Source organism: Bos indicus, chromosome 3 (genome assembly GCF_029378745.1).
Source record: "Bos indicus isolate NIAB-ARS_2022 breed Sahiwal x Tharparkar chromosome 3, NIAB-ARS_B.indTharparkar_mat_pri_1.0, whole genome shotgun sequence".
In the NCBI taxonomy this organism is placed as follows: domain Eukaryota; kingdom Metazoa; phylum Chordata; class Mammalia; order Artiodactyla; family Bovidae; genus Bos; species Bos indicus.
Genome location: NC_091762.1, coordinates 51,563,045 through 51,579,200, shown reverse-complemented (window position 1 = coordinate 51,579,200; position 16,156 = coordinate 51,563,045). Strand labels below are relative to the sequence as shown.

General features: G+C 34.2%; 1 protein-coding gene across 4 annotated transcripts in view; it reads right to left on the bottom strand.

Annotated features, from left to right (window-relative positions):
• Nucleotides 1-19: 19 nt before the first annotated feature.
• Nucleotides 20-16,156, bottom strand: part of GLMN (glomulin, FKBP associated protein) — a 42,285-nt gene continuing 26,148 nt past the window's right edge. For 3 of the 4 annotated variants that reach the window (XM_070786112.1, XM_070786113.1, XM_070786111.1), the window contains 5 exons: nt 14,291-14,397; nt 13,341-13,404; nt 1,364-1,475; nt 282-364; nt 20-174 (listed from right to left, as the gene is read on the bottom strand). In XM_070786112.1, the coding sequence (XP_070642213.1) occupies nt 64-174; nt 282-364; nt 1,364-1,475; nt 13,341-13,404; nt 14,291-14,397 (477 nt within the window). In that variant the 3' untranslated portion in view covers nt 20-63. Of the gene's footprint in view, nt 175-281; nt 365-1,363; nt 1,476-2,214; nt 2,299-13,340; nt 13,405-14,290; nt 14,398-16,156 lie in introns of those variants that run through there. The other variant, XM_070786114.1, reaches the window with a different exon arrangement.

The window sequence follows — 16,156 nt, the reverse complement described above, 5'->3', positions numbered from 1 at the left end:
AATAAACCATAATGAAAAATATAGTGTATTACTAGTTTTTATTTAGGAGATGGAGCTTTCACTTTATCCCATATTTTCCTCAGAGGTAGACTTTGTTTTTGTTTCAATGAGTTCTTCTACTCGAGCCAAAACACTTTCAATCAAATCAAATGTGAAAAGAGCTGAATGTAGGACCTATAATGCCAAGAAAAATTGGTTACTAAGGCTGCGTTTAAAACAAAGCAAAGCAAAAAAGAGAAAAGAGTTCAGTTGGATGTAGCTTAGGAAAATTTCATATCTACCTTAAGTTGCATTTCAGGAGGCATATTTGGGATCTCTTCTCTACCTACATTTAGTGAACAATGATCTTTAGACTTCTGGACTTCTATAAGAGAAGGAAAAAACCGTGTCACACTTAACCATTAAAAACTCTCAGATTTCAATAATAAATTTATAATTTGTTTACTAACTTAAATGCCAGTTATTTGTGTAAATTAAGTCTTATGGTTTTAATAGCTAGTTGTGTTGTTGTTTAGTTGCCAGGTCATGTCTGACTCTTGGACTGTAGCCTGCTTGCTAGGTCCTTTGTGGGATTTCCCAGGCAAGAATCCTGGAGTGGGTTGCTATTTCCTTCTCCAGGGGATCTTTCTGACCCAGGATTGAACCCATACCTCCTGCATTGGTAGGCAGATTCTTTACCACTGAGCCAACCAGGAAGATTTAATAGCTCAGGGTATGCTAAAATCTGGTTGTGAACAAATAAAAATATCAAAATTCTGTAACATGTGAATTAATGTTTCTTCAGGTGAATAGCATTATTTTGGCATGTACAAGATGAATGAAACTTTTGTCAACATAAAATCAGAATTATAACCTGTCACACTAAGACAAAATTTTTATTTATAGTGATGTCTGCACAAATACCACCATAGTTATATAGAAAAGATTACAAGATTATTAGAACTGCTGACTTTAAAAAGTAATTCTGGACCTAAGATTCTTGTTTGTAATTTGTACAAATTTAGTGGAGGTCGAGATTTAGTAAAGATATCATGGGGGATGGACCCCTCAATACTGAAAGAAGTACAATGGTATCCAAACAGAAATATTTGTGATACAATTAGTTTCTAATCAGAACTTGAGGTTTTAAACCAGACTATGCTCCAGTTTGGTTTAAATATTTAACACAATTTCAGTATTAATTGGAATATATATTCACAAAGAATCATTTTAGTTATAAATAAAATGACTCAGTTGTCATGGTTCCTTGTTGGCTATAAGTTAGACAAGTACAAGATAAAGTTCTTTATTTGGAATATAAATGAGTTTAAAAAATCTGACTAATTTTTAGGCTTAACTGGAAATGAAATTTTACATTACCAACCTTGGCTATTCTTAATTTCTGCTTCATAATGTGCTTTTGACATATTGAGTCCTGTATGGAGGGGCTTTAAGAAATTATTCTCAATCTTTTCAAGTTCTGTCCACAAACCAGTCTGTTTGGAAGAATTAATGAAACAATTAGTTATTTCATTCAAGATTTACTGTCATCTAGTATTAAACATTAAAAGATGTTTACTCCTTGGAAGGAGTTATGACCAACCTAGATAGCATATTCAAAAGCAGAGACATTACTTTGCCAACAAAGGTCTGTCTAGTCAAGGCTATGGTTTTTCCAGTGGTCATGTATGGATGTGAAAGTTGGACTGTGAAGAAAGCTGAGCACCAAAGAACTGATGCTTTTGAACTGTGGTGTTGGAGAAGACTCCTGAGAGTCCCTTGGACTGCAAGGAGATCCATCCTAAAGGAGATCAGTCCTGGGTGTTTATTGGAAGGACTGATGCTGAAGCTGAAACTCCAATACTTTGGCCACCTCATGCAAAGAGCTGACTCACTGGAAACGACCGTGATGCTGGGAAAGATTGAAGGCAGGAGAAAGGGACGACAGAGGATGAGATGGCTGGATGGCATCACTGACTCAATGGTCGTGAGTTTGGGTAAACTCCGGGAGTTGGTGATGGACAGGGAGGCCTGGTGTGCTGTGATTCATGGGGTCTCAAAGAGTCAAACACGACTGAGCGACTGAACTGAGTATTAAACAAGTGCTGAGTGTTGGAGAAACAGAAATAAGGAAGACATGATCTTTGCCTTTCAGAGTAGAGTAGACTGTTTATTAGTACATTCATTACTACATCTAGTTATTGTATGTAAATACAAATCAAAACAAAAACGCACTTGTTTAGCATATTCATTTTGTCATTTGGACAGCTTCTGGTTTTGAGATCTGTAACTTCCAAGTTTTATCCATGAGAAAATTATCTGAAAATAATCCACATAGTCTGAGACATTTCTCTTATAAACCATCCCCATAATGACTCTATGTTGTAAGTCCCCTTCAACTCCTTATCTTTCAAGTGATATCCTTGTCACAGATCTAGTGCCAGAGGATTCTATTCCTTCTCTATTGAAGGAAACTTCTAACACAAAGCTGACTTAAGACTTTCTTGGTGATCAATAAAGATGGAGATTTTACCTGTCTGGGACAGCTTAGGATTATTTTGTCATTCGTATTAAAGATTTTTGTTCTAAGAGCATTTCTTCCTATAGTACTAAAAGGGAATCATAAAGTCTTAGTTGTTGTTTTTTTTTTAAGAAGAAAAAGAAAATTCATTCGTATTGCTCAGTTTCCAGTTACTTATTACAAAGGAAAGTAGCTTAGGCAAAAAATGAAAACTTAGGAATCCAATTATCTTTAACTAGAACTGGATCATATGAAAACCTATTTTGTAATTGAGCTTATTTTGATCCAAGTACTATATAACATTTAACATATACAGCTCTCAAAAATAAAATCTACACGTATCTGTGTTGAATAATTTATAATTTTACTGTCACATATATCCCTTTAATTTAAATCTGTCCTTTCTCATTATTCCTATATTATGAGGAAAAGTGGAGTTCTTGAGGAACTATCAAGAATCCACAATCTCAAAAATATGCATACTTTTCCACTCACCATCTATGAACTTAACCTGGGGAAGACTTAAAGATGTATGTTGTAATGATTTCACTGCAGATATGTTTATAAAAATGTTTAAATAGTGAAAAATTGGAAATAATGACAGTTTTTCACATCAGGAGTGGGGTAACTTCCATATCCACACAATGGAACACTACACTGCTGGTAAAATAGTACTACTCTTCAGTACATACTGGGGAGTGGTAAAAAAGCAAATAAAAAGGCTGCAGTATGACTCCTATAATATGATCTTTTTAAAAAAAAGTACAGATTTTCTGGTATAAAGCCAAAAGGGTATATACTATAATATCAAAAATAAATGCTGAGATTTTATTATTTTCTTTTTGCTTATTTATCCTGATTTTTAAACAATGAACCAGTTTCAATTGTATACTTTAAAAGACATTTTTAAACATCCATTGAAATCCTAAGTTTTTTGTCCTTATGTGAAAAACGGGGGTTATGCGTTAGTGCAGTAGAAACTTCCGAGGATAGTCACACAGCATATCAAGCATGTTACGCAACCATACGCACCCACTGGTTTCACTTCTTATGTTCCTCCCTCTCTCTCCAGCCTTTTCTTTCACCTTTCTCTATCCCCACACCCGCTTTTTAAAACCTTCTTTCCCTTTCCTCTAAGCTTAAAAGTAGAACCCACTGCTACCACCGAATATCACAGATGGCTTTCAAGGCTGAAGGTACTGATGACCCTCTATAGATTAAAACACATTCAAACATAAAGAGGACAGAGAAAACACCTTTATACTCACACTAAGCTTTGTCAAATGCACACATCTTGCCCTATTTACTTAAAAAGACAGATATGGTTGAAGCCCTCTTTATTCAAGTGTAAGCCATTAACTATGCAAAATTTTCTAAAACTTGAGGTTTTAGGTTTTAGCAGTTAATGTATTTATACATCCCAATTTTGCATGTTTAAAAATATATAAATGACATCAAAGCATCCTACTTTAGCTCCCTTTTGTTCAGTCCTATGTTTCTGAGGGTTATTTATGTTATAGCGCTTATCTTTTCAGTTTAACTGATATACAGGCATCCCACTATACGATGTATCCTATTACTAGTTTTCTTAAATATTTCAAACAGTGCTCACTGAAACTGCTGCATATCTCTTCCTATTCACATGGGATAAGTTTTTCTAGGGTAGCATTTTTCAAAATATTTTTACCATGGCCCACAGTAAGAAATATAATTTATATCACAACTCAACACACATTTATATAGCTGAAACAAATGTTTTACAAAATGTTCTATTTATAATATCAAATATAATTCTATCAATATTTAAATATAATGCAGAAAAACCCCAAAATAATTCCAAAATACACATTAAGAACAATGGTGTGCTTGGAGTCACTGACATCTATTCTGGTATTGAGCCTGGTCCTTTTCTTTCTACACATTTTTTAAGGTCTGGTGTGTTGGGTATCATTTACATTCAGTAAACTCTTTTTAGCTGTCCAGTTCTGAGTTCTGACAAAGATATACAGCAGTATAGCCACCACCACTATGAAGATAGTCTCATGACCCCAGAAGTTCCCTTGTGCCCCTTGGTGGTGTGTTTTCTTCCCCCACCCCCAAAGAGCACTAGTATTGGTCTACATCCTGTTCCTGGCAAAGAGCTCCTAAAACTCTTGAATTTCCTAAGTGAAGAGTGGTCAAAGTGTATTTTGTTATTCATAAGAAGCTCTTTCAGCCAGGAATGTAACTGTTGGAAAGCCCCTAATAAGAATGGGGGCTGGCTGTCAGAGGAACTGTGTGATTAGAGGGTTATAACTGTCAACTCCTCTCACCACAAACTCCTTATAGGGGAGAGGGGCTGGAGATTGAGCTGTCATCAGTGACCAGTGATTTAATCAACCATGCTTATGTAATGAAGCCTCCAAAAAACTCAAAAGAATGGGGTTCAGAGAGCTTCTTGGTTGATGAACAGGTAGAGGTGCTGGGAAAGTAGTTTCAAGGGAGGGCATGAAAACTTAGTGCCCCTCCCCACATACCTTGCCTTATGCATCTCTTTCATCTCGCTGTGCTGTTACATCCTTTCCCAATAAACCAGTGATCCAGTAGGTAAAATGTTCTGAGTTCTGTGAACAACTTTAGCAAATTAACTGAACCTGAGGAGGGGGTTTTGAGAACCTGTTTTAGCCAGTCTGTCAGAAGTCAGATCAATACCTGGACTCGTGACTGGCATCTGAAGAGGGAAGGGAGGTAATGTTGTGGGACTGAGCCCTTAGCCTCTGTAATCTGATGCTATCTCCAGGGAGAGTGTCACAAGGGGACTCAATTGTAGGACATCTACTTGGTGTCAAAAAATTCCTTGATATGGGAAAATCTCTGCACATTTGGTAACCAAAAGTACAAAAAAACGAGGTTAAGCACTGAGAGTAGAGCAGAAAAACAGAAATGTTGTTCCTCTACAGGTAGAAAGACAGAATTATTCTAAAATTCAAATGGAGAAGCAAAGAATCTAGAACAGCCAAAATTTTTTTTTAAAGAACAAAGTTGGCATACTCACATGTAAGACTTACTATAAAGTTACAGTAATCAAGATAGTGTGGTACTGGTGAAAGAAGACAGTTCAATGGAACAGAATAGAATCCAAAAATATACCCATACTTATATGATCTTTTTGATCTTTGACAAAGGTAACAAGACAATCTGAGTATAGCCTTTTCAACAAATACTGCTGGAGTCAAAACAAAACTACCTTAACCCTATTTCACCATATAAAAAATTTACTTGAAGTCAATCATAAGTATAAATATAAAAATCTAAACAATAAAACTTCTACTAGAAAATCTGTGATCTTGGGTTAAAACAAAGATTTGTTAGAATCCAAAGAAATATAAATGATTTAAAAGAATAGAATTGATATGCTGGACTTCCTCAAAATTTAACATTTCTGTTCTTTAAAAATTTCTATTAAGATAATGAAAATATAAGCCACAAACTGGAAGAAAATATAATAACCATACCTAATAAAAGACTTATGTCCAGAATATAGGAAAGTTTCTTTTAAAAAATGTTGGTCTAAGTTGAAGAAATTTTCATTCACTCTTAATTAGTAATAGAAGTTATTTGAAATCTTATTATCAAAATGATGATAGTTTCCTTCTGTAACAGTAATGTCTTCTACAACTGACAGATAAGTTTAACATATGAAAAATATACTCATGTTTTCCTGTGGTTTCAATTTTTATGTCTTAGGCGTGCCAGAAAATCAGATACATATGTCAATTTTGCCACTCAATATTATCTTTGAAAATAACTGTCAGATAAGATTGCTTTTCAACTAGAAAAACATGTATATTATCCTTGAGTTCTTATGCCCTACTTCGAACTTTCCAAAGGAACAATAAATGAACTCTGATATGATACATTGGTCATGCTTAGATCCAATCACTGAAAAAAGTTTCAAGAGTTTGGCTTATCAGTGAACTGCTAAAATTAACAATTTTCACCACTTTTATAATATAGTTATATCCAGAGGGATTTCCTTGAATACCAAAATTTTCCAACTGACTTAAAACAACTTGCTAGTGCTTCTGACAGTTTAAGAAGGTAATTGCTCATAGTTCTGCTCTGTCACTTATTGCTATAAACTTTCTACTTTGAGTGACCCCCAGTGTGCTTCCAATTCAGTAAATATAGCTAATCTCTAGATGTATATAAAGGTTAAGGTGAAACAATCTCATATTGTTTTGCAAGTACCAGATATCAATTTAAGTGCTACACAATTTATGTTTCATGAAGAAGCATCAGAACCTTTGCATCCATGTTTTGCAATATAGATTTTCCAAAACATCATGTTACCATTAAGACATACTTTTAAATAAATCAATAGACACAATCCAACACTGTATATGCTGGAAAAATAAACTTTGCAGGCCAAACTGAGTGACTTTTCTCATTTGCTAAAAAATATGTAATTATATATGCTGATAATGAGACTAGAAGAATGTTGGTAACTTTTCATCTTTCAAACCATTACGGGGCCTCATTCACAAGTTCAGAATGTTGTTTCTAGATGTCTAATTTGGAAGGTTTTTAGCTTTCATGTGCAAGAAAAATTTTATTTTAGACTATCATTTTCATTGGGTATTTACTTTTGATGAAACCATCTTAAATAATCTTAGCTTTAAAGTTATATTCATTTTCTTCCTTTTTAGAATGTAGTTCAAATTAAGGCTAAGTCTACTAATTGTAGGGTCAGTATTTTTCTGAATATTGGCACTATTTACAGTTTCAGATCAACAGTTGAAAGTGAATGTTTCTATATTTTTCACTTATTTTTCTTATTGTCATGAATTTGGGAAAAAAGTTTTCTCTCTCAAAGTTCATTCTGAAAATACACAGATTAAAATAATTTGTGAACTTTCACAATTTTACTGATAGGAGGGACAGTTTGCTTCCCACTTAACCATATACTATGTTACTATAAAATTAAACTGTACAGTATCATAGCCTTTCTGCTAATTGACCATTGAATATGTCAGAGATATTGGAAAGCAACATACATTTATTCCTAGCCAATCTGTCATATCCCCTCCATTTTCAAACCTTGTTCTTTGCAAGTGACCACAAAATTTGCTGCAATATCTGTAACTAAGAATCTGTGCAAACAACCTCAATTATATTCTATTTCATTTTGTAAAACTTGCCAGTCTAAATCAGTAAATTGATTTAAGGACTCATTAAGATGCCTTAAAACAGAAGGTGCTGAGTTAAGAGTATTTATTCAATTTCACTAGATAATGCCAAATTGCCCAAAAATGGTTATCTACTTTGTTTCATCACTGTTCTGTATCCTAACCTATGCTATCTACCTTTTTAACATTTGCCACTGTGATGGCTGTGAAATAGAATCTCGCTGCAGTTTTAAGTTACACTTCCATAAACACTACTGATATTGGGAATATTGTCTTGTGGTTATTGGCCATTTGGGTTTCCTCTTCTGTGAGCTGCCTTACAATATCTGTATCCTTTACTTATTTTTCTGATTTGTGGTCTTGATTCTTGCTTTATAGTTATCTGATTTTTTGATACTAACTATTGGGTGGAAGTATTTTGGTTTTCTTTCTCTTTCTTTTTGTGGCTTTTTCAGTTTGTATGCATTTTCTTTCCTTGAATAGGTTTTAGTTTCAATTAGTTTTATCAATCTATTCATTTGTGGTTAGTGCTTCTTTACTTAAGAAAGCCTTCTCTACCCTTAGGTTACACAGTATTCTAAAAACTTGTAAATTCCTTTTCAACCTTAAGTCTTTAATCTATTTGGAATTTTGTTTTGTATATTATGTGACATAGGCATCTTAATTCCCCCCTTCCCATAAGTGTGACAAATTACCCATCATTATCATCTATTGAACAGTCCCATTCTTCCCCCCTTTTTTTCCCTCATAAAGTTTTACACATATTTTTACATGTTTTCCTAAGTATCTCATATTTTTTGTTATATTATTTTCTGGTGGACTAATATTTTTATCATGATTATATACTGAATGTATTAAATGCTATATTATACATAGTATAAATTTAACTATTGATATAATCAAGTACTTCCTCTACTTTAACCTATGAAATTACATTACCTTGTATTACCAGAATGAATCCAACTGAGTTTGATGACTTATAACAATTTTTTTTTGCTAAATCTGGTTTTGGTAATATTATTATCTATATATCTGCTTCCCTGAGTAGCTAAGCTGGTAAAGAATCTGCCTGCAATGCAGGAGACCCCAGTTCGATTCCTGGGTCAGGAAGATCTGCTGGAGAAGGGATAGGCTACCCACTCCAGTATTCTTGGGCTTTCCTGGTGGTTCAGCTTGTTAAGAATCTGCCTGCAATGTGGGAGAGCCTGTAATTTCACTGAAGCACACTATCCTAGACTGTTTGGGTATTAAGGTCATACTTGACTAAACATAACATTTAGACACAACTATACTTTTTCTAGTCTTTTGAATGTTTTGTATGAGACTTGAGTATATGTTTTTTGAAATTATGGTAAAAATTATCTGCCCTGTGATTTCTCTTAGTAGATTGTTAAGAGTTTTGTTAGATTATATTTTCTAACAAATTCCATTTTATTGAAGTTTCAAATTTTATTGGAATGTTTTCATGTAACTTTCCTTTTGTTCTTCAATCTGTGCTGTATTTATACTTCCTTTTTAATTAACATATTGTGTCTTCACCCATTTTTAATATCAATCTAAACAAGTACATATTAGGAATTTCTAAAAATTGAATTATGTAAGATATCCAGGTAATTTTTATTAGACCCATATGCTGAGAAACAGTGATCTAGAATGATGCTGTCCAATGCCAAGGAGGAACTGAATTTTTAATTTTAAAAATTTAAAAATTAATTTAAAATTTAATAGTCATGTGTGGCTACTGTCTATTGGACAGTGTAACTCTAGAAGGTCTAATAAAGACCCCCTAAGATAAAAGACTTCAATAAAAGACTTTAGTTTCTCTTAATGGCAATAATGTAATACACAGTCCATAATCTAAAACTTACAATAAGGTAATAAAATGTGCCACAATGAGGCTAAAGAAAATTTGTTCACATTCAGTTCTGCATAATTCCACAAATTTTTCATGTGATGAATAACAGTAATATTTTTTTAGAAACACGTAGGAGTGAAGAAGCTGTGGAAACAAGAATATTTTCTCTCTTTTACATTAAGATGGTATGCGTGTGTACTCAGTCACTCAGCTGTGTCTGACTCTTTGCGACCCCATGGACTGTAACCCACTAGGCTTCTCTGGCATGGAATTTTCCAGGCAAGACTACTTGAGTGAGTTCCCATGCTCTCCTCCAGGGGATCTTTCTGACTCAGGGATTGAACCTGCATCTCCTGCATTGCGGGGGATTCTTTAAGATTATTAGATTTATGGAAAAAAAAATACAAAGAAAATCATATTTTACTTCAATGTCTAGAAAAAAGTAACAAGATTTTTAAAAATAGTTATAAGGATAAAAATTTGAAATGTTCACAAGTGCTTACTTTAAAATTTTATACCCAAGCAACACACTGGTAGAGTACTGAGACCATTTCAATTTTAGAGCTTAACTATACATTTCAAATTTCACTGCAGTTTGTTGCACAAAATAGAAAGGCAGTTTTATAACATAATGAAATTTATTGTGAGGAAAGGGACCTTGCAAAGGACACAGTCAACCATGATACTGAAGAAATAAAAGGAAGGAAATGAATAAGACCCAGTTTTTCCCTTCTAATTTGTGTATCATGTCTTATTTATGAAATAATATTTTAGAACTTTATCACTTGTAATATTAAGGAATGTTATAACCTTAAGTCATTTGGCTCTGCAAATAACATACAGGGTATATGTTTTAATCTTGGAGAAAGAAACAATTTAAATGAGAACCTAAAATGTGGATTATATATAGAACTATATGTACGTGGATGTATGCCAGGTATTTATTGTTCTATCCTAAATGAAAAGCATGTATGTGCACATTACATAATTCAATTTTTTAAAGTTCCTGATACACACTTCTGGCCTTTACAGTCTTACATTGTTTCTCTTGATCCTGCTTTCTATATATTACAATGACAAATTATTTAGGGAAAAAAAAATAGGTAAGCAGAGATAGATAAGGAAATGAGTAGCTAGAAGGTGAGGGATAAATTATTATAGGCTGTGTATTAGAATAAATTACTGTAATTAAACAATTAACACTTATATAAAGATACCTACCAAATAATAGTGAACACTAGTCTAAAAATTAAGTTGGTTTGACCAGTAGAGAGAGATGGAATTTCAAGGTCCAAGAAGTTATGTGAAGCTGAAGTGTGGGGAAAGTGCTTTTAAATTATTATGCAGAGATGAAGAGACTATTATGAAGATTAAGAGACTATTATGAAGAAGCCTATTATGCAAAAAGGAAGGGAATGATTTATGAAGAAAGTCAGATGACAGTAACCCAAAATAGCAGGAAAAAAAATGGATCATTATTCAATTATGAATCACCTTGTTTTATATTTTAATGATCCTGTTCTTAGTTTTTCTGTACACTTTTTTGATGGCTTTTCAGCTTTTCATCTGACTAGTTACCACCACAGCATATTTAACTCAAAGACAGGTACTGATAGGAGTCCTTTTGAATAAAACTACTCACAGTTCAGCATCATTAGAATATCATTTTGTTTCTCCTTTAATCAAATATTTCTAAAAACTCAGAACCTATTATTTTCTTGTTAACCACAGCAGACAGATATGCCTCTCATTTATATTCAGGACCTACTGTGACTGCACTTGGTAGAAATGCTTCCATGATGAATAAATTGCCTCAAAGATGTTAGGTTACCATCTTGGATTGGCTTTTTGTTTTGTTTTTTTGCCAGTTTCCTTGGTATGATGATTCTTATGGTAACCTGCATGGCAATACTTTGGAATAGTTGATTCTTAAGAAAAAATTTTTAAAACTTACATAAGAAGGCAGTCTTATAAGCTGGTTACATCCTTTTCTTTACTATATAATATTCAAACTAAATAAATGTGAGGTATTATCTGTGGATATCAGAGTAGACATTGCACAATGCTAAAACTGCTCTGCCTTCCCTCTCTTTGCTATCCCTGTGGTACACTGTGCTCCATACCTACTAGTAATAAATCTATCCCTCCTAATCAAGAAGATGCTTTCTCACCCTGTCAGACAAATCAGATCATTTCTAGATATGGCCTCTTCCTGACAAAAGTAAAAACTCATACCATACTTTAAGGACACTTTTTGGAAGCCTCAGGGCTTCCACTGCTCCTGAATTTACTACAAAAAAAAAAAAAAAAGGAAGTTCTAGTCACTGCATTTGGTCATGGCTATTTCTGCTTCTTGCTAATTATATGCCCTTGTGCATGTTATAGATCCTTCCTGTGCTAACATCATCTATGAAAAATAAAACTAAAGAGCACTGATAGCATAGTGAAGAATATACGATAGCACCCGGACAGGATAGAGTTGTCAGGGGCTAGGGATGGGTGTGGAATGATGACATCAGCATTAACTGGGAGGGGAAAAGGGAGCTTCTCGTGATGTTAGTAATGTTCTATATTTGATAAGGATTTGGATAACAGATCTAAGCATTTGTTAAAACTCAGTTAATGTATAATTAAAATTTGGGCATTAGATTTTATGTGAACTTTAACTCAAAGAAAAATTATACACAAATATGTAACTCTTTTGAATGAAATGTGTGCTGAAGTATTTATGGGAAAGTATGATGATGTTTGTAGTTTACCCTGAACTGCATCAAAAAATAAAGAGAGACTGAAGGATGGGTACAGGATAGAGAGCTGGATAAGTGATAATAGCAGAGTAAAATGTTAACAGTAGAATCTCTGCAGCACATAAAACAGTGATCACTCTGAAATTCTTTCAACTTGGCTTTATGTTTGAAAAAACGTTAGAAAAAAAAAGCATCCTTGTTTAGAGTATCCACTAGTCAGTGATAGCACATAACTATTTTTGGCCGAAGAGCAATGAATGGGAAGTCAGATCAATGAACCTAATAGATTCAGTCAAAAATCTACTGCTACTTTTTCCATAAATGTTTGATCCCAAATCATGATTTACTTTAAAAAAAAAAAAAAAGGCTCTGGGATTCTTATATAAAACTCAATTACTTTCATTTCATTTATTACTTTCTAAAAAGCTTAATCATGCATGTAATTCAGGTAGTTACAGTTAATAAGATGACACATATAGAGAAAGGAACTATTAGAGTTAAGTAGAAAGAGAAGATAAAAAGCAAATATAATTTTACTGTATGACAAATATCCCTCAAATAGTTTTCTGCTTACTGAATACCTCTTATGGTGCACTATTTTTAAAAATTTTAACTTCCTACACATTATTCAAAAGGTGCTGTTAACAGATTTAGTGCTGAAAATGCTTCAATTTGTCAAGTCCGATGAGGGGGATATCAGATTATTTTATTTTGTATAGCTCAGACATAAGTCATGAGCTATATAGGTGAAGGTTAATGAACAAGATAAGCAAACATATGTTGAGTTTCGAAAGGTTAGTTAACTTAGGAGCTGCAACTTACCTACGTAACAGAGCTAAGCGATGCTCACAGCAAGAGCACAGAGGCACAACAGGAAAAGGGAAGGGCAAGTGGATGTGGGGTGGTAAGGACTCCTGGGAATTCACTTCAAGTTTAAAGAATAATTGTTGGCACTTATTGCAACTGGGTAAAATATTACTCACTGGCTTAAGTAGATATTGATAAGAAAATAACAAAACATTCCTTACGCATTTGAATAATACAGTTTCTTTTTAAAAAAATTCACTTACTTGATTGTCTTTTTCATTATCTTTGATAACCAAATACCTCAATAAATTCAATGAAGCCATTATCCTGTTAATTAAAAAAATATGATTTATTACTTAACAGTACAATTTTACATAATCAGCAATTTCAGTGAATAAAGGTTAAGTTAAAACCTTGGGTATATTTCTACAATTATGTTTGGGCATCCAAAACTTTTCCTTTAAAATATTTTATCACATATCTTCCTCCCTTAACATAATTTATTACTCTCATTCTCCAAGTTCACAAAATTTAATTGTGAAAATTACTATTCTCTTTTTCCCCAAGGGAGACTGCTGCTGTTGCTGCTGCTGCTAAGTCACTTCAGTTGTGTCCAACTCTGTGCGACCCCATAGACGGCAGCCCACCAGGCTCCCCCGTCCCTGGGATTCTCCAGGCAAGAACACTGGAGTGGGTTGCCATTGCCTTCTCCAACGCATGAAAGTGAAAAGTGAAAGTGAAGTGGCTCAGTCGTGTCTGACTCTTAGCGACCCCATGGACTGCAGCCCACCAGGCTCCTCCATCCATGGGATTTTCCAGGCAAGAGTACTGGAGTGGGGTGCCATTGCCTTCTCCACCAAGGGAGACTTGTTATCTTTAATGTTTGAGAATACCATCTTTTGCTTCTTGAATTTTAAGATTCCTTTTATATACAACTATATCTCAACATTCATTCTAGTAATACTAAAAGTTAAATTACATATTGTGTATAAAAAAAAAAGATGTCCTGGAAAACAAAACAATAAAATCCAAACATATAAGCAACTAAACAACAACAAAAATTATTTAAACATGTAAATATGTAATTTTATGAACTAACCATTAACTATAAAATCACAGGAAAATATGTTTTTTTTTAGTTTAGGTTCCCAAAACAGGGGTTTCACATTTTATTCTGAATTTACTATGTGAACCTTAGTAATGGTCACCTCACCTATCTGAGTTTTGCAGTAGATCTGTTTCAGCACCCTCTGGGAGAACGAGTACCAAATCCAGAAGGGAAATCAGCTGTGGTCCTGTAAACCATTTGTTCTGTGTTTTCTAAGAAGCAAAAGAAAACATGAAAAAGGCTTTAAATAACAGGTTGATAAATACATGTAGTATTTATTTTCCTAGTACCTTGATACTACAAAAATTAGCCGTTACACATTTTAAATACATATCTTTAACTTTGATTTCCATTCACTATTTCCAGGCACTTGGAACAAACCCTGCTAGTTTGAGAGCACTGGTATGCTCTTTCTCTGTTCTCTATATGGAATTACTGAGTATTTACAGACTTCAGTTTCCATTAATATTTCACAAGTATGCAGCAAAACAAAAAGAAATCATATTAGAATTAATACAATTTAAATCTATAGTTAACAATTTCAAAATCCAAGTTTTTAAAAAAGAGTAGAAATGGGGGAAATATACAAGCACACCTCATTTTACTGCACTGCACTTTACTGCATTTTTTACATAGTGAAGGCTAGTGGCAACTTTGTGTCAAGTAAGTCTATCGGTACCATGTTTCCAACAGCATTTATTCACTTCACATCTGTGTCACATTTTGATAATTCTCCAAAATTTCAAACTTTCATTATTATATATTTTTCAGGGTGATCTGTGATCAGTGATCTTTGATGTTATTATCATTAACTGACTGTTTTGGGGCACCATGAACCATGCTCACAGAAGACAGTGAACTTGAAAAGTATGTGTGTTTTGACTGTTCCAATGTCTGGCCATTCCTCTGTCTCTCTCTCTCCTTGGTCTTCCCTATTTCCTGAGACACAAGAGTCCTGAAATTAGGCCAATTAATAATCCTACAATGTATTCAAATAAAAGGAAGAGTACTATAAGTCTCATTTTAAATCAAAAGCTAGAATTGATTAAGCTTAGTGAGGAAGCATGTCGAAGGCCAAGCTAGGCCTCTTTTGCCAAAATTAGCCTAAATGCAAGTTAGCCTAAATGCAAAGGAAAAGTTCTTGAAGGAAATTTAAGAGCTACTCCACTGAACACCCAAATGATAAGAAAGTGAAATAGCCTTATTGCTGATATGGAGACAGTTTTAGTGGTCTGGATAGAAGATCAAACCAACCACAACATTCTCTTAAGCCAAAATGTAATCTAGAGCAAGGCCCTGACTCGTCCATTTAATGAAGGCTATGAGGTGAGAAAGCTGCAGGAGTTTGAAGCTAGTAGACGTTGACTCATAAGGTTGAAAAAGCAGCCAATTCCAGACCTAACAGTGCAAGGTGAAGCAGCAAGTGCAGATGTAGAAGCTGCAGTGATTCAGAAAATCTCCGAAGGTAATTTTGGGCTTCCCTTGTGGCTCAGATGGTAAAAAATCTGCCTGCAATGCAAGAGACCTGGGTTCGATCCTTGGGTTGGGAAGATCCCCTAGAGGAAGGCATGGCAACCCATTCTAGTATTCTTGGCTGGAGAATCCCCATGGACAGAGGAGTCTGGTGGGCTACTGTCTATGAAGTTGCAAACAGTTGGACACAACTCAGTGACTATGCACAGCACAGGAAGGTAATTAATGAACATACCTACACTAACCAAAAGATTTTCAATGTAGATGAAAATAGACTTATACTGCAACAAGATGCCACCTAGGCTTTCACAGCTAGAGGAGAAAATGCCTGGCTTCAAAGCTTCGAAGGACAGACCAACTCTCAAGAGTTAATGCAGTTGGTGGCTTGAGGTTGAAACTAATGCTTAATTTTTACTGCTCCAAAAATCATAGGGCCTTTAAGAATCATACCAAATCTACTCTGCCTATGCTGTATAAATGGAACAATAAAACCTTGAC